Raw genomic sequence first — 24,563 nt, 5'->3', positions numbered from 1 at the left:
TCCCAACCTCATCAGTGTGATACTGAGCACAGATCAGGCACTCTCCCATCTTCCACTGATCCCCAAATAGCTGATTCCTCAAATGAATGAGTTTTTGCAGGTTGTCATCATGGTGCTGATAACTTTGTAGGCTAGGATTTGGGTTATTTTAATCACTTGTACACCTTTCCACCACCCCCCCCCCCGCTCCCTTCCTTTTTCTTTTTGTGATAACATAAGCTATTTCTGTAGTTCACTCATGAAAAAGTCATGTGGGGCTGTTTTAAAAGCCTTTCTAAATATAGGCTCTGACATCTGTACTACTCTACTTCCTTTTTATCAGCTGGGACAGATGCCCTGTCAGAGAGAGTGAGAGAGGCATTACTCTAGTTTGACGTGACTTTTTGATACATTAATGCTGGCCATTTGTTTTGTTTTGTTCCTAATCTCATTATTTTTACATTATTCCTAATCTCATTATTTTTACAGCATTAGAAATCCTTCTGCAGTGAGCTCCAGTAACTTGGCTATTAGAAGGATTCTGGCTTTTCTGCTCCTACTTTGCTTTGTAAGTCTGGGTGCTGTGTTTGGTCTTTTTGTTTCTTTTGGACCTTACCTGGCCTTTCTGGCATCTGCATAGCACTGGTTAATGGTTTAAATATGATTGATGGTGGTTCCCCAGGCACTGTAGGGACATTTTCAGTGCCCCTGCTGACTTGAAACCACTTGGCTGACTGATGTGTTTGCTCTGTTCTTCCCTTACTCCATCCAACCTGAACTTGCACATCCTGTGTGTCAAGTGAAATATGCCCCTATTATCTGGTCCCAGCTAGCTGCTGTGAAATGAGGCACTGGAGAATTCAGCCTTTCTCATGTTTTGTAACAGGTCTGGTTTTCCTTCTAATGTATTTATAGAGATTCCCTTCTTATTGTTTGTCACATCTCTTGGTTAATTCTAAGTCACTTGGCATCCTAGTCTTCATTTCTCCTTTTATGTTCATCCCTGAGTCATGTGTCTCTGGTTCTGCTTTGGTGTACAATCCCTTTTTGATATATTTCTCCCCTTCCCAGGTTCTTTCAAAGCTTCTGACAGTTTCTGTCCCCAGGCTTGGTAGGTTAAGTTTCCCCAGAAACACTTGGTTCCATTTCCATTTTGTGGTGGTGCTGCAAAGGGGTGCTTGTGTACCTGGGATGAGGGAGTTTTGGGTCCTGACAGGTAACTCATGTCTGCAGTTCCCTTTTTGTCCCCTTTGAAGGGTGTGTCTGGTGGTTTTAAGGTGCCTTCTCCATCTCCTCCAGATAACATTGCTCCTTCCTTAGACATTGCCTCTGGTTTTCCTCTCATCTTCATCAAGAAGCTTTAAAGAAATCTGTTTCATGCACCTTCCTAGAAGGCCAAACAAATATCTTCAATCATGCTATATCTTGCAACACCAACCTTTTTTTATAATTGCTGATTAACACCTCCCTTCCCTCCCTGCAGTCTACCTCCTGCATCTGTGCTTGGTCCCATGTCCTCTGCCACCACATCTCTTAAGTCATTTAGCTGGGAGCACTCTCTGCTGGCACAATGGCAGCTCATCTGGATGCTTAGAACCTTTCACCATTGGTTTTCCTTTTATGTCTTTTCTTATTGCTTTTTTGACTTTATCTTCATGTCTTTTTTTTTTTTTTAATCTGTTGACTCTGATGGATTTGTACTTATATGTGTATAATTTAAGATGCAATAGTGAACTCTCCTCGCAGCCGGTGTGTTTGTGCATTGAAGCATAAGGGTCACACTTGCTGGACTGGAGCCCCACAGCCATGTCAGACAGATTGGTACCCATCAGTGCCCAAAGGAAGGCTGGTGCTTCCCCCTCCCCATCCTGGAGAGATCCATCCCTCCCAGCTGAACCACCAGGCCCCCAAAGTCACACTGGTGCCACCATGAGAAAAGTGACAGGAGTGCTTGGGAGGGGGCATCCAGTGGCCTGTTTTGAGGTTGTTCCCACCCATGTCCATTCAGGACACTTCTCTGCAGTGCCTTTGGCTTGTTGATGCCCACTGAAGTAACTGTAAGGCCAGGGAAGCCTCTGCAAGGCTTCCTGTTCCTGCGGGCTCTGGTGATGGGTCAAGAAAGAGATGGTTTTAACTCTTGGGGACCCTGTGCCAGGCATTTGTGGCTTGGGTGCCTCCTGCTTGTGAGGGTGAAACTCATCCACATTAAAGAGGATCAACAGAAAATTATCATTTTCCTAAAAAGGAACCCAACTGGAATGAAATGATCTGAGGTTTAGGCAGTTTGATGAAAACAGTTTATATTTTGAGCCTAGAAGTCAGAGTTCTGGTGTGTATTCTTTTCTTGAAACATATATTGGCATTTCTGTCACTGCTCATTGCAGCAATATTGTTCTCCATATGCTCTTCTCATCAGCATCTCATCATTATTGGATAAATATGACTCTCATTATGCAGAAAATTATTTTTGAAGTATAGAATCATTATTTTGTTACATAATTTCCAAATTTGGACCTTTGCAAAGATTTATAACAATCTTCAAGAATTACTGTAATTAAAAAAGAACTTTCTACGAAAAGAATTAATCAGATCAAAGAAGCATTTAAATGTAAATCATTAATCCATGCATTACAGGAAATAATTAGTGGCTATGTATAGTTCATTTAATTATACTTGGTTCAATTTTGTTTTCTCATTACATCATCATTTATTTAGAATTAATTTGCAATTTCTTGTCTAATGTGACTTCTGTTTGCTTAATATAGCGGATATTTTCACTAGCATGTATTTATATATAAATAAAGGTTTATTAATGACTGCAGTGTTAATTAAACTGTGGGCTCTGCTGTCAATTAGCTGTGAATTTTGTTGCTCTGTGGATGCAGCACAGAAGCTCTGTGCTCTGAAAACAAGAGGTAGAGTGTCAAGTTTTTGAATGTATGAATTTATACAGTAGATTGTGGCTGTCACTTGCTGCAGGGGAGCAGGTGACACAGAGGACAGCATGGTTTTGGCTCTCCTTATGGAAAAAAGTAAATTATGTTCTCTAAGTTCATAGTGAGTAATTGTTAATGGAAATGGGAATCTCCCAAGCTGCAATAGGTTGGTAGCTGAAGGAAAGAAGGTCTAGGTGTTGTGTCAGGATTTAGGATGTATGGGTTTTTTTGCATAAGTGGTTTGCTGGTTTTGTAATCCTTATGTAATGCCTTTGTGTAGTGTGAGGGTAGGAAAAGATTTATTTTCTGTGATTTGGCTACATTATAGATAAAGTGCCATGTTGATTTTTTGAAGTTGTGTTTTAATACTTTGCTAGTATATTAATATCTGTACTCCCTTACCTGTTGTCAGCATCACTAAAACATGGACATTTTAATATTTTACTGATAGTTTTATTTTACACTGCTGACAGTACATACATTTTCGTATGTAAAATTTTAGTAGTAGATTAAAAAATGCTAGTTTTGGGCTCCCCCCTTCCCCTCTACCTCTCCCTTTAATCAAAAGACTTAATTTTCATTCTGATTTTCATTCTGCAGCCAAATGTACTTTTGCCTCGGTCTATCTGAGGCAGCATCTGTGTTAAGTCTGGACTCAGCTAATCTTTTGGAATCTTTGAAGACTGGGTTGTAAGCCAAAGTGTAGCTATCCAAGAGCACATCTGGCTTGCATAGTATTACCTCATTTGAATAAGGTAGTGTTCCCAGTTTCTCTTCATTGCTTTGTTTTCTGCTTTCTGGAAAGGGGAATTTGATACAGAGGCTGTGCTGGCAACAGAAAAAGTTTAAGGAACTTGAGTGTTTTCTTTCTTCCTGTGCTGAAATTCACATTAGAAGTCATAGCTTCGGTACATAGCCAGTTACAGTAAATAATCAAAGAAGAATAAGAAATTCTTAGCCAGCTGAGTACTTGATAAATGTTTAGGCACTACCAGTTATTCTGTCAGGTTTGCTGCATATAAACAAAGGTAGAGTAATATTTATGTTGGTAAATTTCTTAAGATTACTGTTATTTCTTTCAATAAATGAAATTACCTCTTCCTAGGAGGGTTGTTGTGCTACTTATAACAAATGAAATGCTGTCAGAGTTCATGCGGATAAGCAGCTGTTTGCTGAGGAAGGCAAAACAACTTACTGGTTTGCACTGAGAGAGGAATGTTCTTTCCTGCCTTGTAATTTAGGTATTTTCCACCTGCTCTAGATGGAAGGAAATAAATCTTAACAGTACTCTCGTCTGAGGAGTTTGTAAGAAATGGGATTTGCGATGGGATTTGTGATGTGTTTGCTTTGCTTCTATTTACACCTGTGAGAGAACAGTGTGGGAAGAACAGTATTTTGTTCTCAGTATTTGTTATTAAATGTGCTGCATGCATGGGGAAATAAAGACATTTGGAAACGGGCAACACTGGGTTTATTAAATCCATCTGTTGTCTGACTAATGATAGTAATATTGTATCCAGGAAATCTCTTACACTGAAAGATTTGATAAAGCACATGAAGTTTTCTAATAAAGCACTCTTAAAGCCAGCAAGAAGTCATGGAACTGGAGAGAAAAGAAGTAATTTCTAGAGAATAACTCAGTATTGTAAGGCTATGCTTCATGCAGAATTGTCCCGGAAGAGTATAAGAACCTTGTTTCTTGTTCCCTGAGATTCAAAATGATAAGTGGCAGGAACAGTAAAACTTGTTTACATCTCATCCTACATGAAGTTGCTTTTTGTGGGGCTATTTTAAATGTCTATTTCCATGCTTACAAACAAACAGTATACAAATGTTTATTAGGAAAGAAGCTACACAGGCTGCAAAAATGAGCTTTCAGTGGCATGGCGATGGCTGCTGAAAGAAGAGAGACTTTTGGTTAGTACTGGCTGGGAATCTGATCCTATAGAGAGTAATACCTCTTTCTAAAGAGAAATGTATATCATACAGCAAGTTTTTATTTACACTGTTCTAAATAATATCAAGAGGGCATAAAAAGTATTGTATCTTACTTCATGCATTACTCTTTATATTGGTCATGGGTGCTATTTTGTTATTGTTTGAGCAATGATTTTTGTAGCTGTAAGTTAGGTTTTGGTAACTTCCTAATTCATAGTTTCTGGAAAAGTAAACTGACCACACAGTTTGAGTTTACTGAAATAATTGTTTGATTAATTTGCATTTCATGTCCTCAAGCACTTGGACAAAACAGGGTGGGGGGTGGGTAGGGGAAAACTTGAGACATTTGTGGAGACCTAGGTGCTTTTAAAGCAAGGCAAATATAATGAGTATCAAATGAAGAATAGTTTATTCCATGTTGATTTGACAGATGCGTAAAGCAAAAATCTGAGAGATTAACATCGTTGTTCAATTGAACGTTTAAAGCGTACAAAAAAGAATGGCTTAGGATAATTGAACATGGAAGATGGGTTTGAGTGATCTACATTGGAGATGCTTGTTTAGGTTTCCTTCGCAGCAAATTGAAGTCACTCTAGTATGTGATTTATCACAGCTTAAAGCAGGAATTTAAAATAGGTCAGATGAATCCCTCTCTGAAACGTCTGCTTTTCTGCTCTGCATTTAAAGTGACCATCTCAGATATGGACAGCTGGAGTTTGATTAAATGAACACCTTTCTCACTGTCACATTTTAAGACCCAAGTTAATTATTGCTTTTTGTAGATGCTAAGGACAATTTGTTAAATAACACATTTCAAAAGGTATTTTTTTATACGGTTGTGCCAGTCTGAGTGTAGAAATTTACGATGTGTTTCTAAACACGTGTGTCACATGTTAGTACCTTGAAAATGTGGCCTGAAGCATAAATCTGCCATGTATGCTTTTTAGCTCAGCTTCTCTCTCATGCTGTTTTGGCTGGCAGGGGGTGGGAACATGCACCCCCACTCCTCACACACAGAGCAGGAGCTGAGCACAGGCTGAATGCTGTGACTTCCTTTGCTCTGCAGAGCCGTGTGTTCACTGGAGAGATTAGCCTTGAAAGTGCAGAATACACAAGTGTGTTTGAAAATAGTAGTTGGCCTCGTTTAAAACATTTCCTGTCAACCAATTTAGCTTATCAAACATTTAAATGATGAAAAAGAGAAAGGTTTGTACTTTCCTTATGTTCTACAATAAACTTGCTTCTACTAGTAAGCATTGTAGTGTATGCTAGGAGTTCATAGTGACTTGATACGGTGAATTAGCAGATGCATGTTTTGTGGAATCACCTATAATTCCACAGTAGCCATGGTTACCAGGTTAAAGAAATCACATCCCAATGACTAACAGAAATAGATTACAGCAGACTGGTTTGCCTTCAAGTTGCTTAGTAGCAAGCTATTCAAGAATAAGTTTGTGAGGTCTGAGAACATATGAATAACAAACATCAAAGAACACTGCCTTTGCTGAACTGACACAGTCTGCTTTTTCAAATCCTTGTTTTGATAAAAAAATCACAGTATTTTTTTAAAAGCTTGGTTATGCGTGTATTTTGTTTAAGAATTGGGTGCCAACCACATATTTGCACCAAAACTATTTAATTAAAGTAGCTAGAATTTTGAATTAATATTTCTAATATTTTCATTTTTATTTAGTACTGGACAAAATTAAATAGAAAATAGACTTTTCACATTCAATGGAAGTTGTATTCCCTTTATTTGAAATCTAACACTTAGAATGACTTAATGGAAGTCTTTATGTTTTCTTTTAAATGCTGTAGCACTTAGAAAGAAATGACAGAAATGTAGATTAATTCAAGTGGGAAGGACAGAACTAGGTTTAAGGGCAAATGTATGTTTGCACTGTATATATGCACAGGGCATACAGAAACATTTCAGATGTTTCTAGCATGTATAGAATTATAAAATTGTTTAGGTTGGAAAAGACCTATAAGATCATCTAGTTCAACTATTAATATATTGCTTGGAAGCATCAAAAGTACTTGAGTACATTTCCAAAAGGGAGTGCAGATGTTGAGGAGCTCAAGTTCTGTTGATTTCAATGTGAAGGACAAAAGATTTAATTTTTCAAGTTTCCACATGGTTTAGAAACCCAAACTCCACTGGCTTTTGTTAAATTTAAGGCCCAATGTGTTACGTTCCCTCTATGAATTATGAACTGTGTATTCTGTATTTAACTTGCACGTAAGTCCTATAGCGTCTGTGTATTACTGTGTAGAATCAGATTTTTGCAATATTTTTTCCCCTACAGTATGGATGCATTTAGACCTGGTCTTTTTGCACCAGGGAAGCTTATCTAGGGATCCTGATTGGGCCAGTGTGATAGGCACTTAAGTTTTGAGGATATTGAGACTAAAACTATCAGATCTTTCTTTTTATATGCCTATCTTACAAATTCACAGCCATGAGACTGTGCTCAGTAGGTCTGCTCACCGTGTGTTGCAGAATAACCAACCATGACTACCGAATCGGGATCAGACTCCGAGTCCAAGGATAAAGAGCAGGATCAGGAGGAGAGCCCTGCGCAGGAAGGGACGGCGGAGAGCCAGCCGCAGGAGCAGCAGCCGCAGCAGCCTGGTGAGGAGCACCAGACCGCGCTCGAGCAGTTCTCGGCCGTGGCAGCGCACAGCACGCCCGTGAGAAAGGAGCAGGTAAGGCAGCCCACGGACACGCGCCCGCTGCACGCAACTGGCTGAGCACCCACCTACTGCTGCCAGGAAATAGCCAGCCTGGCAGGTGTGCAGCGCAAAGATATATTCAGATACGCGTGGAAGGGTGTTTGACGGGATGCTGTAGATCTGGGCTGGTTCGTCTTTCGTGTTTAAAGGAAAATAGTTCTCATGCAGAATGTTTTTAAATTCATGGCGGGTATTTCTGCCCCCAGTGCTTAAACAGGAGGGCGGTCTCATTAACTAAGTAGGAAACATCTTCGACCTTGCCTTTGCATTAGATAGCAAACAGTGTCAGTTTTTATGAAGCTGAAAATGTTTTCAGAGTTCATTTTTTTTGACACCTGCTGAACACTGATTTCATGCTTGCTTGTCTGATGTGTGAGCCATGAAGAATCTGTGGTCCCTTAAGTTTCTCGTGGGTCTGAAATGACTGCATTATAATTACTTGAGCTATTCATGTAATAGGTTTCAGAAGAGCTAGTGCGTGCTTTTCCATTTAGTTCATTGTTGCACTTATTAAATTTCCAGAAGCTGCTTTCTTCTTTCCGTTAATAATTTTCAGACAATAGGATTAACAGGCATTTTTCTTCATGGGTAAGTGACACACAATTAATGGGGTACCTGAAAATCTCTTCCTTTAGCTTTGTAAGGTTATGACCCTCATCTGATTACATTTACCTTTGGAGAGTGGAATAAGCCAGTCTAGCTCCTCCTCTTCTCTTTCCTTTTAAAAATTCTGGCTGGTTGAAGTGGTTGTGGTAGACAGTTCTGGTGAAGCAATTTTGATCTGTCAAATAGATCAGAAGTTTCCTGGAATTAGTTTAGGGAAAAGAAGCAAAGCTTCTCCAAGAGAGATAGGTGTTGAATAAATTGGTCATTGATTAAAAGTGTAATTCTGTCAGTCTTAGGCATAAGTATTATTCTCTATATAGATGTTTTTCCAGACATCTTCAATAATCCTTCCACTTCAAGTTTCTTTTCACATTAAAAATGTAAAACAAATAAACAGTAGCAACAAAAAACCCCAAACAACAAAATAAGCCCAACTCCAAAATAACCACACACACAAAAAAAACTAAACTAATTTAGGCACCAAGCCTGTCCATGTGTGTTTAGAAGTGTGTGGTGTTTCATGTGCTGCATGATCCCTTTCTTTCCCAAAGATCACCAATTAACTGGTTTCTGTAGAAGGCAAGATAGAAGAACTGGGTTAATGAAGGGGATATGTGACACCTTCCTGCTGAGATCACCAGACTGAATCCAAATGTCCATGCTGTAAGCAGACTGCCAAATCCAACTGCACTGATAGGCTCAGTGTCTTTCATAGTGCCTTAAGTGTCTGTATCTCAGGAAAGAAATGTTTAAATGCAGCACTAAGAGACAAAGCTGTTTGCAATAGTGTCATTAAAAAGCCAGAAACTGAAAGATCTTATTCTCCCTCTTGCTGTCCATATTTGCAGTGAGGGAGTGGATTTTTGCTCTTACGTGTATAAGAGAACCTTGAGAAGGAAGATTTAAGTTACCAGTCCATGAAGTAACTTTTCTTTGTCTTCCTGTGCACATAAAACCTCCCAACATTTTAATGTAGGTTAATAACCTTTTCATATTGAGATTAACAGGTATTAGAGAAATGAGTCCTTCCTATCAGTTGTAATAATGCAATTTCACTTTCTGCCTGCCTTCCTGTCTCTTTGAAAAAGAGAAAGTGGCATCACACAAGGTTGGGCACCAAAGTTTCTGAGTGTACCATAAGTAGATGGGATTAATGTGTTTTGCAAGTGTGGCAACATCACTTCATACCCCAGTGAGAAGCTGCAAAGCATCCAAGATCTTTATTGCTGATTCCCATGACTCCAGAGGCATCCTTTGAGAAAAGATCTAGTTTTAGAAGGGCTTGAACATACCATGTCATACATGAGAGAGATTATGCTCCAAAATGTAAACCCTGAAGCAACTTGTGCTGCATTAGTATTTAGTCCATAGTGCTTAAAAAATACTGCAAAAACAGAGTACAGAAACTACAAAAAACCAGTGCAGAAATACCTTGGACAAAAATTTAGGAAAAAATGAAGCTATGCTTGCAGGGTAAAAAATAATTCACTGTGTACATGGGTCTTTCACTGGCCATTTTTTTTTTCCTAGATTCCAGGATGTCAGGTTTCTTTAGGAAGAAGAGACTTAATACAGTCTGAAAGTACCTCAATGCCTGAACATGTCAGCATAGTTTGGGGGAATCTTCTCTAATAGTTCTTGGCATGTTTTGTTCTCCAGAAAAATGAGAGGAAAACCTTTTGTATGATTTTAACCTAGACACATTTCCCTGATCTTAATGTAGAAGGGAACCTTAACAAACAAAATAACTCAGTAATATTTTTAAGATTTATAAATAAGCAAAACTCTGCAGTAGTCTTGATATACTGACTGTCTTTATGAAGGAAAATAATGATCAATCCATTGCGAATCACATAAATTGCTTACAGGCTGAGTATGGTTTTGAAGTTTAAATGGATGAGGGGTGTCGTTGTTGTGGAAGTTTTTCTCAAACAGTTTTTCAGTTTTCTTGAAAGAGATTAGTTCCATGCTGGGATATTTTTGTTGGAGCACAGTGCTAACTCTCACATGAGAAATGTAATGAGCCACTGGGTAAGACAGTGTATTTTTTCCCCATCACTGGAATTATTTTTTTTACCCACATATATGCATGTGCACCTTTCCTGGCAGATTTCTTTTGACAAAACATACATAAATCATTACAGCCCCTCTGTCCACCAGCAGCAGTGCAGTTATGCACAGAGGTCCAAACAGGAGACATCTTCAGTGTTGTTTATTTCTCACTGCACAAGGCTGGACTGCTTGCCAGCTGGCTGCAGATGTGGTAAAAGGCTAGCTGGCCTCAAGCCTTGCTGTAAGCCCAGGGGGTCTCTCCCTCTTCATCACAGCTGCTGTGATTGTTAAATGCTCAGCAAACAGCTGATCCACTTACATATACTGAGCCTTCATCTCCCACCAGTTTTCAAGCTATGATATCCGGGCACAGAGCTCGTGTCCAACTGCTGGAGGAGGAATTTCTTTTGTGCTGGAGGTAGATGGGGGAAGAGATGGCTGGTGCTAGGCTGTTCCTGAGGAAGAACATTCATGGCCCAGGAGATGCAATAGATTTTGAAAGCAGCTCTTCTTGCCTTTTTATCTTTTAAGCCCCACTCTTTTCCAGTTTCCCCATCCAAGAATGCCCAGGAAGGCCATTGCTGTGTCCTCCTTTCAGGGAAAGGAAGACTGTGAGGTCCTGCCATACCTCTTTGTAATTTGCTGGGCTTTGGTGAGAGCTAACAATGTAGGGATCACAACCAGCTCCAAATTGTCCTTTGCCCCATTGTCAGAAGGCAGAGGAGAAACTTAAAGCTTGTTTTTATTAAATCATTTGGGGACAGTACCCCATGATTTAGAAGTACAGTATTGTTTCAGGTTATATGATGGAACATTGTTCTGGTCTCAAAGCAGATTAAAGCCTTTGGATGGATTTGCTCCATTCTTCTGAAGGTTTATTATATATAATGAATGGAAACAGACTTACAGGATTAATATAAAATATATTTCCATTAATGCTTGTTTGTTACATTGAAATAATTCAGAGCCAGAGTGGGCTGGGTTTTTTTGCCTTGTAGTGAGATAACAGAAAGATGTTTTTATTTAACTTATGCTCTAGCTGAGGTATTACTGCACTCCTGTTGAGGTTTTGTTTGGAGTCTATCAAGGATATAACTGATGAGAAGGGTAATGACTGCAGCACAGAGCTGTTGCTAGGAAGGGTGAAATGCTGTAGAGCTGTCTGGCTTTCATCTAGTGCTGTGGAGAGGTCTGTGGGCTCTGCTGCATCACAGTAAATTTAAATGGCCTGACCCTCAGATAAACCCAAGCAAAAGCAACCATGGTCATTTACTTCTAGCCCCTCTTCCCTGCCTTATCTTTGTCTTCCAAATAGCACCTACTTCTCTCCAGCTTGAGAGACTTACTGGGCATTAGCAGAGACCAAAATTCATCCTCTCATCCTTGTGGAGCCTTTAACTTTCCCAGGGACATCAGCATCCCCTTATGAATTTGCACTGTTCAGGGGGGATCCATGTCCTCATTCAGGGACTGTTTTCCCATTGACAGAAAAATTAGTGCAAACTTGATGGTGTTTTTCTATTCTGTATGACACCACGGAAACATCATATTATTTAACAGCTACAGGACTTCAAAGTAATATCAAGAAGGTGTAGGAGTATCTGTTCATCAACAAAATTTACTGATTACTCAGTATTTCCAAATTGCCAAAAAAAAAAAAAACAAGTACAGGAAGAGGAAGTGGGATTCTGTACCTGTGGAAAAAGTAGAAGCCTTAAAATATTTTCATGAATGCCCCTCCTTCATGGGTATTCTGTGCATTTTGGAGGGAGAATGTAGGGTTGGAAGGAATATGAGAAGTCTTTTCAGTAAGGACTCTGTCCTGCATCAGGGGCTTTCTTGTCCAAGCCCCAAAAAAGGCTCACTTAAATGCTTGGGTGCAGCATGTAAAGTGAATTGCAGGGCATGATTGGTTTACCTTATTTCAAAAAGTATCTTTATTTTCTCCTTATAGGCCACAGAGAAAGAACAGGAGTTTGCTGCTGCGAGTGCAAAACAGCTGGAATACCAGCAGCTAGAGGACGACAAGCTTTCTCAAAAATCTTCATCTAGCAAACTTTCCAAGTCTCCTCTAAAGATCGTCAAGAAACCGAAAAATATGCAATGCAAAGTGACACTCCTGGATGGATCGGAATATGCATGTGAAGTAGAGGTAAATGGCTTTGTGTCATCTTTTTTTTTTCTTTTCATCCTGTCAGGAGATAAATGGTGAAAATTGTATTTCTAATTTAAGAAAAAGGATGAATGGTGTGATATTTCACCAGTGTCAAACACAGAGATACTTTCATTGTTTTCTCTAGAGGTTGTTGAAGATGGTGCAAAGATTTGAGCTAGGTGAGGGATTCTGAGTGCTCCCTGAAACAGCCAGAGACTGTGGATTAATCTTCTGTTGGCACTTGCCACAGAAGAATGCAGAAAGCAAAGTATGGGCTACAAAGCCCATAAGAAATAAGGATTTTGATCTCACTGGGCTTTTCTTTTCCTTGGTACTTTACTGAGTTGAGTCTTGCGTTGAGTCATTGTCCATACAGAAAATCTGACTATTGAGATTGAGATTACTGTGGGCATGAGAGACACCCTGGGCAAGCGGGGAAAATGTCAAGCACAAATAGCAGTGAGAATGGAGAGTTTTGTGTGCTATTCCATGATGTCTGTGAATCATAACTATGTTTGAATGTTCTGGCAAAAGGATGTTGTGATTTTTCTGTAAGGAAGCTTTCTTTTCCTGCTGGGACTCTGATAGGAACCTACTTTTGGGAGAGATGGTCTTCACTGTCACTTAAAGCCAGTCTGTACCTATGGGCAGACCTAGGCTAAGACAGTGCCTTCAACTCCAGAAGGCCACAGAAAAGCAAAAATTGAGCACATTTAGCACCTCAGAGTAAGCATGGAAAATTCAGCATCTCAGGGTGGACCCTTTCTCTATTCCATCATTGTCACCAAGGTGACTTTTGGGCAGTGGACCAGCCTGTCCTGTTTTAGGTCAGAAGGTCATGCACACAAGACAAGGCTGAGCCTGATCAAGCAGTGCCTGCAGAGGAAGGATGAGTCTTGGAGGACCTGGCTAAGCCAACAGTCCTTTGGGTAACTGGAATTCCATGAGGAAAACCACTGGGGAGAACAGGAGAGTATGAAGGCAGAGATGAAATAGTCTTCAGGCTTGAAAGGGAAATCCCCAGGAACATGGAGAAGGAGAAAGGGTAGAGAAAAAGAGTATGTGACTGGTAGCCAAATCATGGCATCTTTACAATCATGTTACACTCAGCCCTATTGTCCTTCAGCTGCTCTCATTTTAGGTGCATTGGAGAATGGCAGGTGAGGAAAAACCTTATTGGTTTTTAGTTAACCCTGGCATTAACGTTTGGGTCAAATGTTGTGATGCTAGGAGTGAGCTGCAAACAGAAGCTGGTATTTTACTACTCTTACAGCAAATTAGCTGTCCATGTGGCTGAGTATCTTTTAATTTCACTGGCCAAGTCCTGTGTTGTTTCCTTCAGCCTAGGACTAGATATCTAGGGCAAGTCACATCCTTTGTGACTATCAAGTGGTCATTTCTTGACCTGCTGTCTCAGTTTTGTCACGCAGGGATAGTGGGGGAGCCATTAAATGGAGGAATGACTCATACTGACTTTGATGGAAAGAGTCAACTCATTTCAGCTTTTGCCACTTGCTTGTAAAATATGAGTCACTTTTTGGAATACAATCAAGCAAATCTTAACAAATAAGATTTCTATGGAAATCTTGTCTAGCAGGCTGAACTTTTTCAGAATCTAAGATGGAACAGAAAGGGAGATTTGTTACGTTAGATTTCCACTTATGCAAAAAAAATGCTGTTAATAATGCTTTTTATAGGAAGTTTCATTCTTTCACTAAACTTGAGTTCTCTTGAAGCATAAAAATGTTGGCATATGGTAGCCATCATATTTTACTGGTTTTCAGATTTCTCTGCTTTGCAAGTCCTGAATTGCTCTTGAATAATGTCCAGTATAAGTTTTGTATAATTTTTTCCTACTTATATTGTTGAAATATTTTCAAGTTGTATTGACTGTCATCAGTAATCATTTTACCTACTTCTAAGATGATCAGGCTTCCCAGGCAGAATGTAATATTGATGAGAATAGAGCTCCTAAAAGGATGACTTTTCAAATGACTGTAAGGCTATAATGGTGAGTAGACTATGGGGCACATAGAAACAAAGTTAGTTAGGAGGAACAAATACTTCAGGGAACGAGTGCAGCTGGAGTGGTGATACACCTAACATAGCTTAAACAGTGTGATTCAGACTTCGCATCCTTCCTAGGTAGTTTTATCAGTATGTTGTATGTACTGATTATACAAATGCAGGTGCTTCTGTGGCACAGCCTACTCTAGCCCGTGGGAATTTTTGGTAGATCCAAAGAACGTTCACTTCCTACATGCATAAAGTTCAGCTACAGCAAAAGGATGCTGAGTCCAGCCAAGAAAAATTATGTGACTTTCACTGTGTTTTTTTCTCCAGAGGAGTAAAAAAGTATTCACAAAGGGAGTTAGTAGGGCAGGGAAACTGAGGGTCTGTCTCAGGAGACATGCCAGGAAATTGTGTAGGAGGCTGAAGGTGAAGTTCTGCAGAACTTTTGGGTCAGGATTTTGGTTACACAGAAACTCAATGCTGCAGTGTAAGAAACCATCTATGTTATTTCAGAAAAATGCTATCATATTTTAAGGATCACCTTCATGTGAACTCACTATATCAATTTAAATGGGAGGGAAATGTATATATGCACAAGCAAATATACATTTATGCATACATATATACATACATACATATATATGCATACATATATACATATATATATATATACACACATATATATATACATATATATATATTCTCTGTCAGCAGCACACAAAGCTATGAAGTTTTTACAGAATCACAGAACCCAAAAGGATCATTAATTCCACCTCTTAAATGAATGGCCATTAGGCCATTATAGGGATAGAACCCATCCCCTTGGTGTTATTATCACCATGCTGTAAGCAAGTGAGCTAATCTCAGTTCTTCTTTCATATATATATATATATATATATATATATATAATATAAAGTATACTAAGGTGCCTAACAAATTATGGAGGTCAGTAAATTCCCCAAGACTAATTCTTTAAAAGAAAAGGGAGAGGGACAGATAACATGGCAATCAGGTATTCAATACTCCCATTCCTTGTGTTCAACCCACATATCTGCATCTTTCAGAGTGAACAGTGACCCAAGGTAGGGATGTGACAATTTTTAGATGTGAGTCAGAAATGTCATCCTGTGTTGTCAGTTCCTTTCTTTCTGCTCCATGTGTATCCATGCTTCTACCTACTGAAGGCTACAAAACAATGTAATCTGGAAGGACCTGAAACTTAGAAACCTAATTTTGAGCTAGAATAATAGCTCTGTCAGTGAATCTTGATTTGGATGTAGGCCAGGTATTTATCTCTCCAGACTTGCACTCCCTAGTCTGGGAGTTGAGGATCATTATAGAATCCATCAGTTACTCTATAAAGTGCTTTGCAAATGACAAATGCTTTTTATGTATGTTAAATATTAATGTAATTTAAAGGAGCTTATTGCTCTCCTGTAGAGCACAACCTGCAGCTTATCAATTATGTGTTCATCCCACTAATGACCTAGCAGCCAAAGTGGCATGTACTCACAGATTGAGACACTTCTGAGGCAAGTTTGGTTAATCCATTATGCCCTTGCTGTCCTTTGTTTCAGAAGCCCCTCTTTCTTACTCCATATTTAATGCTGAGCATTTTCACTGTCTGCTGCTCTATCTTTCAATCTCTCTTCCATTCAGTGCTTTACATTTGTGACACTGAGGGTCTTTTCATGTTGTATGAGATGTATGAGGGAAAGTGTAGCGGAGTTAACTTCAAAGCTGAGGTTAACAGGGGGTCATCTAATGTAGTCTCCATTCAGTGAAAGGATCTTAAGCAAATACCAGGTAAAAGCTTTCCCTTGTGGCCCTGCAGTGGTAGTGTCTGTGTGCTCTATCTGTCCTGACCCAGAAAGTCTTTCATGCAGTAACTCATTACAAGCCAAAAGCAGGTTAAGGAGGTTACTCAACCTGTTCATTCTTCCTCCTCCAAAACCATAAACCACCAGCATTACCATCTGTACCCATGATGCTGCTCTTGTCCAGAAGCCTGCAGATGGTAGTGGCAGCCTTATTTCAGAGAAGGGTTTCCTTTCCAAGGTGGGATGGCCACCTAATGGTGCTTCCCCTCCCCAGGGAAAGCTGCTGGCTTTTGGAGAAGAGGTATTTGTGCACTGACATTGTCTCCTGTCTGCCAAAACAAACAGCCTCAGGGCAGCTGGCTGTTTCTCCCTTGTCATGAAGAGCCTGGAGATTTCTGAGGGGTGTTGGATCACAGGAGTCGATGCAGTCCATTCAGAGGGACAAGGCATGGTGGTTTCCACCTAGATGTTCACCCCTGCTGGCAGTGGTACTCCTTGGGTTGCTCATTGTGCTCTCCCAGCCAGCATCATGCTCAGAAATGTTGATTGTCAAAGTGTCCAAGGCCAGAGCTCTGGCCAAAACTGCACTTCAAATTGTCTTTTTCAAGCAAGTGAGACCTATGTTTTGCATTCATTGGTTTTAAAAGCTAAGGAGAAAGCAAGAGCCAAGACTAGAAATTAATGTCAGATAACCTGAAAAAAGTAATGAACATGCTAGTTCAAGTTTTTCCTAAGATTTGAGAAAACAAGCAAAAATAACTTACTTCTGGGTTTCTTCAGCTTTAAGTAGGAGTCTTCAAATGCTGTAATACAATTACATTTTTTCTAGGATTTGTTTCCCTTGTTGTCCATATCTGCCCCATCTCAATTTTCTGTTATATAGACCACTGCATTTTAATTAAAAGATGCAAGTAGAACAAGCTGTCATGCTCTCCATTACACATAGCCTAATTTAAAGTGTCTTTCTAAAACAAGTTGGAATTTGTCTTTGTTTCTACTCTAAATATATACATGCTGTCACTCACAATGTGAGGGCAGAAAGCTGTAACATAATCTGTCTAAATAAATGGTAAAATAATTAGATTTAATTTTGAAAAGCTCAGCTGTCTGAGGCCATTGGTAATTTATACTCTTTCGTCATTCCTGTACCACTCAGAGTTTCTTATCATGCAGGCCACCAGTGAATGAAAACAAATGTTTCCATGGCAGCCTGTCTGTGGCATCTCTGCAGCCCTACATCAAAAAGCAAGTTGACGTAGGATCCAGATAAGCTGCACAGCACATAGAGAAACAGCAACTCACAAAGTATTAATGTTAACCCCACTTCTGTCAGAGGGGGGTGGTCTGCTGAGGTAGAAAGGGACTGGTAAAAATACACTGTATATGGGTGTGTTTAGCTCCAGTTTTCTCAGTCATGCTGCCACTGCAACCTGGGCAGTGTCCCATACTGTAGCCACTTTTACACCTTTGTAATGAACTTCTGGTGACTTCCTCCCTGGTGGAGACCCCACATCCTTAATAGATTTCCCCACATCCTCAGGTGACATCAGAGTAGCATGCTTGAGTTCAAATAGCAAGAAGTTTTCTTTTCATACATTTGAGACCAGGATTTGTAACATGGACCAAAGCAGACTGGAGTGAACTGGTCCCTTTCTGCCCTACACAAGTATGGGTTGATAATCCTTTTGAAGACAAAATGGACATGAAATAAATGTATTCTCTAATAGTTTAAGTATTGCTTTTTGAATTTCTCATTTTCCTGTTAAAAAAAGTGAGAATACATGATGCTTCCTTAAAAAATAAGTCATTGAAGATTGTCTTAGGACAGGCTTGAAGGGTTGAGAACAAGCAGAATTATTTCTGCACTGCCACCTCTGCCAGAAATGAAAGAGAGCAGTGGCAACCTGTGCTGCTTTTCCTGACCTGCAAGACTCCCTCTGGAGGAAAAATCCTCATGTGTTTCTGTATGATAGAGGGGGAATGCACAGCCCCCTGGTCCCCCTCCACATCCAGTCCCAGCTAAGCCTTCCCTAGGAGTTTCTGTGTGTGGACCTGCAAACCACTTTTGCATGGGGAGTTTAGTAACATCAAATTTCTCCTCGGTTTTGAGGTAGATTTTAAGGTCAGGAAGGAAACCTTCCTGCACTCTGCATTCTGAAGGATACAGTTTCAGTTACCCCCTGCACATTTTAATTACTTAATAAATTCCACACAGCCTCTTGCAAATGGCTTTACATGTGAAACTGATTACTGAATGCAAGAGGACTTTTTAAAATAAGTCTTTTCCTTTTGACCTACTCATTGCTTACACTTCACTTAATTTAATATGAAGACCTTTGTTTGGGGTTTTGTTTCTTCCCCAGGATATATTTCAGTAAAAGTGACTGAGTTGAGAGGCATCATCACTGTTACACAGCATGTTTTGTGTCCCCAGACCCTCTAATTAGGGCTGACTTGGATTAGCCAGGGGATTCACTTAAGATCTATGTTACCTGACACATGTCAGTAGGAGTCTGAGTATTGCCTGAATATGTTTCAGCTGAATAAAGTTAAACAGTTCTTCTGACTTGCTTTTTCCAAATACCCTAGGCCTCTTTTTATGAGTTAAAATAATTGTCGATTCAAGAAGCATAATGATCTGGAAATCAGCACCAACGTCATGATGATCTCATAATGATCAACCGTGAGGCTGAGGAGAGAAAGGTTTTTTTCTCTTCAGTTTGGTAATTAAAACAAAAACAAAAGTGTTCGGGCTCCCTTTTAGTGATTATGGTTATTATTCTTATTTCACTGAAGCTAAAGAAATCTAAATCAAAACAAGTCAGTTGAACTAAGCCTTTTGGAAATGCCACAAGGCTGAGGGAGTGGGGCTGGAGCATTTCTGCCTTGCCAGGGGAGGCTCAGTCCCCCACAGCCTCTTGTGGCTGGGAACGTGTGGGTTGTGTAGTATTCAAGGAGGACATCTCTTATAACCTTGGTAGGGAGACACCTAAACAATTAGACAGATATTATCTCCAGTTAATATGCAAGTATTTTAGAGACAGAATGAGGAACCAAGAATTAAAAGTAAGTCACTCCTTTAGATGGGTGGGCCTTAAATTACACATTTTGGCACAGCAGAGGACAAGGTCATAATCAAATGCCAGAAGCTTTAAAAAAAAAAATTGTATACATTTTCTCCACATCTACATTTTCTGCATCTAATCCTCTTAACCAGTGCCTTTTGTTAAAAGTTTCACTGCATAAAAATTATTTGTGCAGTGAAATGTTGAGCTTATCAGGCAAAAATACTCATTTTGATACCTTAGAGGTGCCAGCCATTTTTCATAACATTGAAAACTATTGTTAGCAGTCCACCTATATTGACAAATACTTTCAGCTGCTCTGAAACTGCATATATTTTAGGAATAAATGGTTACCTGAAAACTTTCAACTGCAATAGTTCCTCTGGTTCCCTCCCTTTGGGGAACCAGTTGGATACAAGCCAGGCAACAAGACAGCTTGTTCTCCATCTGGCAAAGTTTTTAAAAACTAGGTTTGATCTTGCATACTCAAACTGAGATACTGCAAGGTTCATTGCTGGTTAATCTGTTTGCAAGAGCCCAGGAGAGAATGATCTTCTACCTGCCTTTCACTCCAGATTGAGAGATATCTGTTAGCTCCAGGAGTCCTGTCTTTGTCACCATTTTTGCTGATGGCCTCACCAGGGTAAGACTGCATCAGTCCCTTCATGTTTGTCTTCTCCAGGCTTATTGCCTGGTGTGGTCTTGGCCCCAGAGAGCCTCCAGCTTTTTACTGGGGTGCCTTGTGCAGCCAGCACCCAAACTCTGCATGTATTTTTTAATGACTGCCGGAATATAAATTAAAAAGAGTGGATGACAGGCTTTGTCTTTTCCCTTTTCCAAATGGACACTCAAAGCCTTCTGCTGTTTTTGTACAATGTGTGCATTCCTCTACCCCATGCCCAACCAACACAGAAGTTGCTGATTTTCATGTCACTGCCCAGTCATGCTTCTGCCAAGCCTTCCTGCATTTTGTCATGTTTCCTGCTCTGTTTCTGTCTCAGTGAAGTGCCTGCTGCTTGTTCGAGTCCCAACCGAGCTAAGTTCATCAACTCTGTTTCTAGTTGCTCCAATTTATAGGTGCTGTCCCCATGTTTACACTTAGAGTTGCCATTTCCAGACCCAAACTATGTAAATCTTTACTTTTATTATCATCCTCTAAATATATTAGCATATAAAAAAAAATCTTAATGCCTCATATGGGTGATTTTTTTTTTTCCAGTTGAGCCCCATGCAACACTGGGCTGCTTTTATGTTTTCTCATCCTTGTCTGTTGATACAGTGAGCAGAATATCATAGACAGGACTGTGTCGTGAAATATCTGCTTGCAAAGCAAAGTGTTGATAGGCAGCAAGGTATGTCTCTCATGGTTTATCTCACTCTGGCAGAAATGGTTTTGATCTGAAGTGGATAAAGCTTGGATGTAGCTTAAGAACAGGTTATGTTAGTTTTCATGAAAACCTCAGCATTGATGGTGCAATACCATCTAAAGCACCCCAAATCTAAAAGCCTGATCATTCTGCTCCCTCTTCCGCCTCAAGAGCATCTTTCTCTGCAGTATAGTGTTTTGTTTTTTTTTCTCCACTCCAGGCTGGCAATGTAGGTCAGAGAGAGCTCTGTGGCTCTTAAATTCATATGGCAAGATTACTCTGTAAATCGGACTATGTTGACATAGAGCATTTTCAGCTGAAAATAAACAAACTGTTTATGGGGGTTTTTTGTTGATATATGCCAAGGACTATTTATATCTCAGGTAGTGATTAATTCCCCTTGCTATGCTGATACTAGGCTTGTGCACAGTTAGTTAGCATATGAAATGAGGAGAGATGAGTGTTTGCTCAGTTTGTCCAAGTATAGGTAGAATAAGCAAAATATTTCTAGCCGCCACTGGAAAGCTTCAGCTGCTGTAGTGAATCCTAAGAGACCCACCTGAGTTACTGCAGAGTGTCTTACAGGAGGTGGTAGAGCAATCAGGAGGCATGGATAAGCTGCATGTCCAGCTAAAATCCAAGCCCAAACAATCTGTGCTCCCAAGAAAGCTGAGTGAGGGGGTTAATTTCTCTGCTGAAAAGCCTTCATAAATGGAATACTGCTTATTATTTTATGTCATGATTTAGCAAATGTGTAAAGCTAATAAATGTGCTGAGAACAGAACTTCTAATTGAGAAATTGTGTCCACTGTTTTTATATTCATTTATCACAGAGTAGTGCTTGAAAGCTGGTAGCAGACCTCAGTTTATATGGTGTTCATTCTTTTGATGCACTTAGGATGCATTTGAAAATCATCACATTTGACAGGTATTTCTGTAGCCATTGTGCATGTGCAGACATGGCTCTCACACTTCCACATACAAAAACATGCTCCAGAGTGTTTATTTTTCATCGAGTGCCCCCAGTGAGGTTTCATTGTCATGAACAGAGTGCTCACTATTTTTTACCAAGGATGCAAACTGTGCAGAGCACCCATCAGGATGCTTAGAGCTTGTGTGGTGCCAGTGCTGGTGTGATCTCTGCTGCTGATGTAGAAGGCAAAAACCCTAATTTGGTTTGATGCCAGAATCGGGACTAGGTCACCAATCTTCTTACTGGGATTTAGCAGTCCTCTGGGTTTTTTTAGATTAGTGCTGGCTGTTTAGGATTGCCAGCTCAAATGGCATTAAAGAAGGTTGCCCCTGATAAAAACTATGTCATATTATACAATGTCATTGACATTTGCTGCAGGTATCTAACTGTAGCATAGGCAGTGCTACATATTTATCTATTGATCTAAATGCTTGATTAGTGGTTGACAGAAATGTTTATTTTCAGGAATGGTAATACATTTCAATATGGTGTGTTACAATAAATATCAGCAAGATGCTGGATTATAGTACTACCATCATGGGGGAAAAAAAGAAAGTGGTCAATCATCACTGTATGTTAAAAATACCTTCTCTCTACTCTGTTTCCTTATGTGGCATTACTTATATGTGCAAAGCAGTATAAGATAGTGTTCTAAATTAAAAGGCAGAGGCAGAGATGCAAAATAATATTGCAGGTTTTATTTCAAACTATTACTCTATATCAGTCACCTACTGGGATGTTTTATGAAGGTTCACACATAAAGAAGTTAATAAAGAACAGTTGGAAAGCTTCTATTGATATGCAGCTTTCAGGAAAAGCATTTCTGTACATGAAGTAGCTTCATAACGAAAAAAAAAAGTCTTTTTAATATAGCTTTTATTCAGAAAAATTATTTGAAATTGCCTAATTCTTAGTTCTTCCAACTTTTGGCTCAATATTTTATTAAGTAGATATTATCTGGAATTTTGATTTGGGACATTCCCAAATACAGTTTACCACTGAAGTATGGAAAACTTTTGAGAACCAAAAAATGAATGTTATTTTGCTTTGAATGTTTTCTTTTCTTGGAGTGTGTTGGTTTTTTTTCCTTTGCATCCTGAAAAGCTGGCAAAAATGTCTTGTTCAATATCTCATACACTTGCTGGCCAACTGGTTACAAACTGGATGAGAGCATTCTGCCCATCCTGGGGATACATTTATGAACATTTATTATTAATGATTATGTGTTATATTTTGAACATTTATGTCTCCTCCTCATCCAGGGGAGGGTGACAAAGATTCTCAGAGGGCTGGAGCACCTCTCCTGTAAAGACAGGACTGAGAGGGTTGGGGGTTTTCTGCCTGGAAAGGAATCCAGGGAAACCTTATTGTGGCCCTCCAGGAGTTAAAGGGGGCTTACAGAAAAGAGGGAAAGAGACATTTTACATAGACAGATAGTGATAGAACAAAGGGAAACTGTTTTAAACTAAAAGAGGGAATATTTAGATTGGATGTTAGGAGGAAATTCATTACTGTGAGGGTGCTGAGACACTGCTTGTCCAGAGTAGTTGCGGATGCCCCATCCCTGGAAGTGTTCAAGGCCAGGTTGGATGGGACTAAAAGCCATCTGATTTAGTGGAAGGTATCCCTGCTTATGGTGAGGGGGTGGAACTAGATGATGTTTAAGGGTACTTTCTCCCCAAGCCATTGGTTTATAATAGTTTGCATATGCAGATTTTTTCTGCAAGAAATGAAGTAGTTAGCATAAAGAGAAAATATGAGTTAATTTCCTTCATTTTAAGCTTTTTTTTTTTTTTTTTTTTGTTGGTTGGTGTGGAAGAGAAGAATAGGGCATTTGTTCCTTGCTTTGTCAATATATATCCTACCTTCATCTTTGGTGTACAGTGTTGCACTGATAACTTTGGCAAAGGTTTTTTTCCCGAGGAGAAATGACTTGAAAATGTTTTGTGGAATGCTTAGAATATGGCTTGCAACACATTGAACTTTCAGATGAATTAACTGTTATTGATGCTTCTGGAACTGCCAGTGCCATTTTCAGCAAGCAGGGCAGGGGATTTAGAGACCTAAATTCCAGTGGTTAAGTCATGTTATGCTGCAGATGCTTTTATCCTACACATTACACGTGTGATATTTACTTCAGTAAACAGGAGGGAAACTTGTTGATTTTCAGCCAGTTAAGACTCCAGGAAAGATTCTCTATTCTGTTTTTCTTTCTGGATTCTCCTCACTTAGTTTCTTGCTGGGAACTTCAGTTGAGAAATGAGAGATTTGAAGAAATTCAGGAGTTGTTTTCTCTCCTGTCACCTTTCTGCTTAATCTTCTTTTCCCTGTGGAGAGAAACAGAGGAGAAGTATAAACAGGGAAAGAGTAAATCCTTTGAAAATGCAAATTACAAATGTGTAGAAGTGAAATGAAGTTCAACTTCTTCAGAATGACTTTTTCACTTATCTTCCTTGAGAAAAAAAATTGCTATTTCTTTCTGCTGACTTCAATCAACACATGTTCAAAAAACATGTCCTCCATGTTTGGAAATTTTCTGGCCTAAGGTGCAATGATCAGCTTCTAGAATTTCTCAGTTCAGCTCTTTGGTTCTTGAACAGGTCAAACTCTTTTCAGGAAAGACGTTGGAAATGTATGTTAATTATTATTTCATTTACAGATAAAAATGTGCTCCTTGCCAGAATGACTGTGTGAGTTTAGAATCTCTGACTGACTTTCTGTAGATAGAGAAGCAGCATGATGAGGCCACAAGCTTTTCTACATTTGGAACTAAAATGAACATCCACTTACAAATTCACATCTGTTTGTGTGCACATATTGTATACATACTTGCCTATGCATATTAATTTATGACATATGTGTGATGTTCATATCCCTCCCCCTGAAATTGGATTCTTGGTACAAAAGTGATTTTGCAGGCCTG

General features: G+C 39.5%; 1 protein-coding gene across 25 annotated transcripts in view; it reads left to right on the top strand.

Moving 5' to 3' along the window:
* EPB41L3 (erythrocyte membrane protein band 4.1 like 3) overlaps window positions 1-24,563 on the top strand; it is a 141,976-nt gene that overhangs the window by 67,968 nt on the left and 49,445 nt on the right. For 24 of the 25 annotated variants that reach the window (XM_021525211.2, XM_021525207.2, XM_021525205.2 and 21 more), the window contains exons 2-3: window positions 7,357-7,562; window positions 12,202-12,399. In XM_021525211.2, coding sequence (XP_021380886.1) covers window positions 7,368-7,562; window positions 12,202-12,399 — 393 coding nt within the window. In that variant the 5' untranslated portion in view covers window positions 7,357-7,367. The remainder of the gene's footprint in view (window positions 1-7,356; window positions 7,563-12,201; window positions 12,400-24,563) is intronic. The other variant, XM_077784226.1, reaches the window with a different exon arrangement.

Source organism: Lonchura striata, chromosome 1 (genome assembly GCF_046129695.1).
Source record: "Lonchura striata isolate bLonStr1 chromosome 1, bLonStr1.mat, whole genome shotgun sequence".
Classification (NCBI taxonomy): domain Eukaryota; kingdom Metazoa; phylum Chordata; class Aves; order Passeriformes; family Estrildidae; genus Lonchura; species Lonchura striata.
The sequence above is the reverse complement of the archived record's forward strand: the minus strand, read 5'-3'. Positions and strand labels throughout refer to the sequence as shown.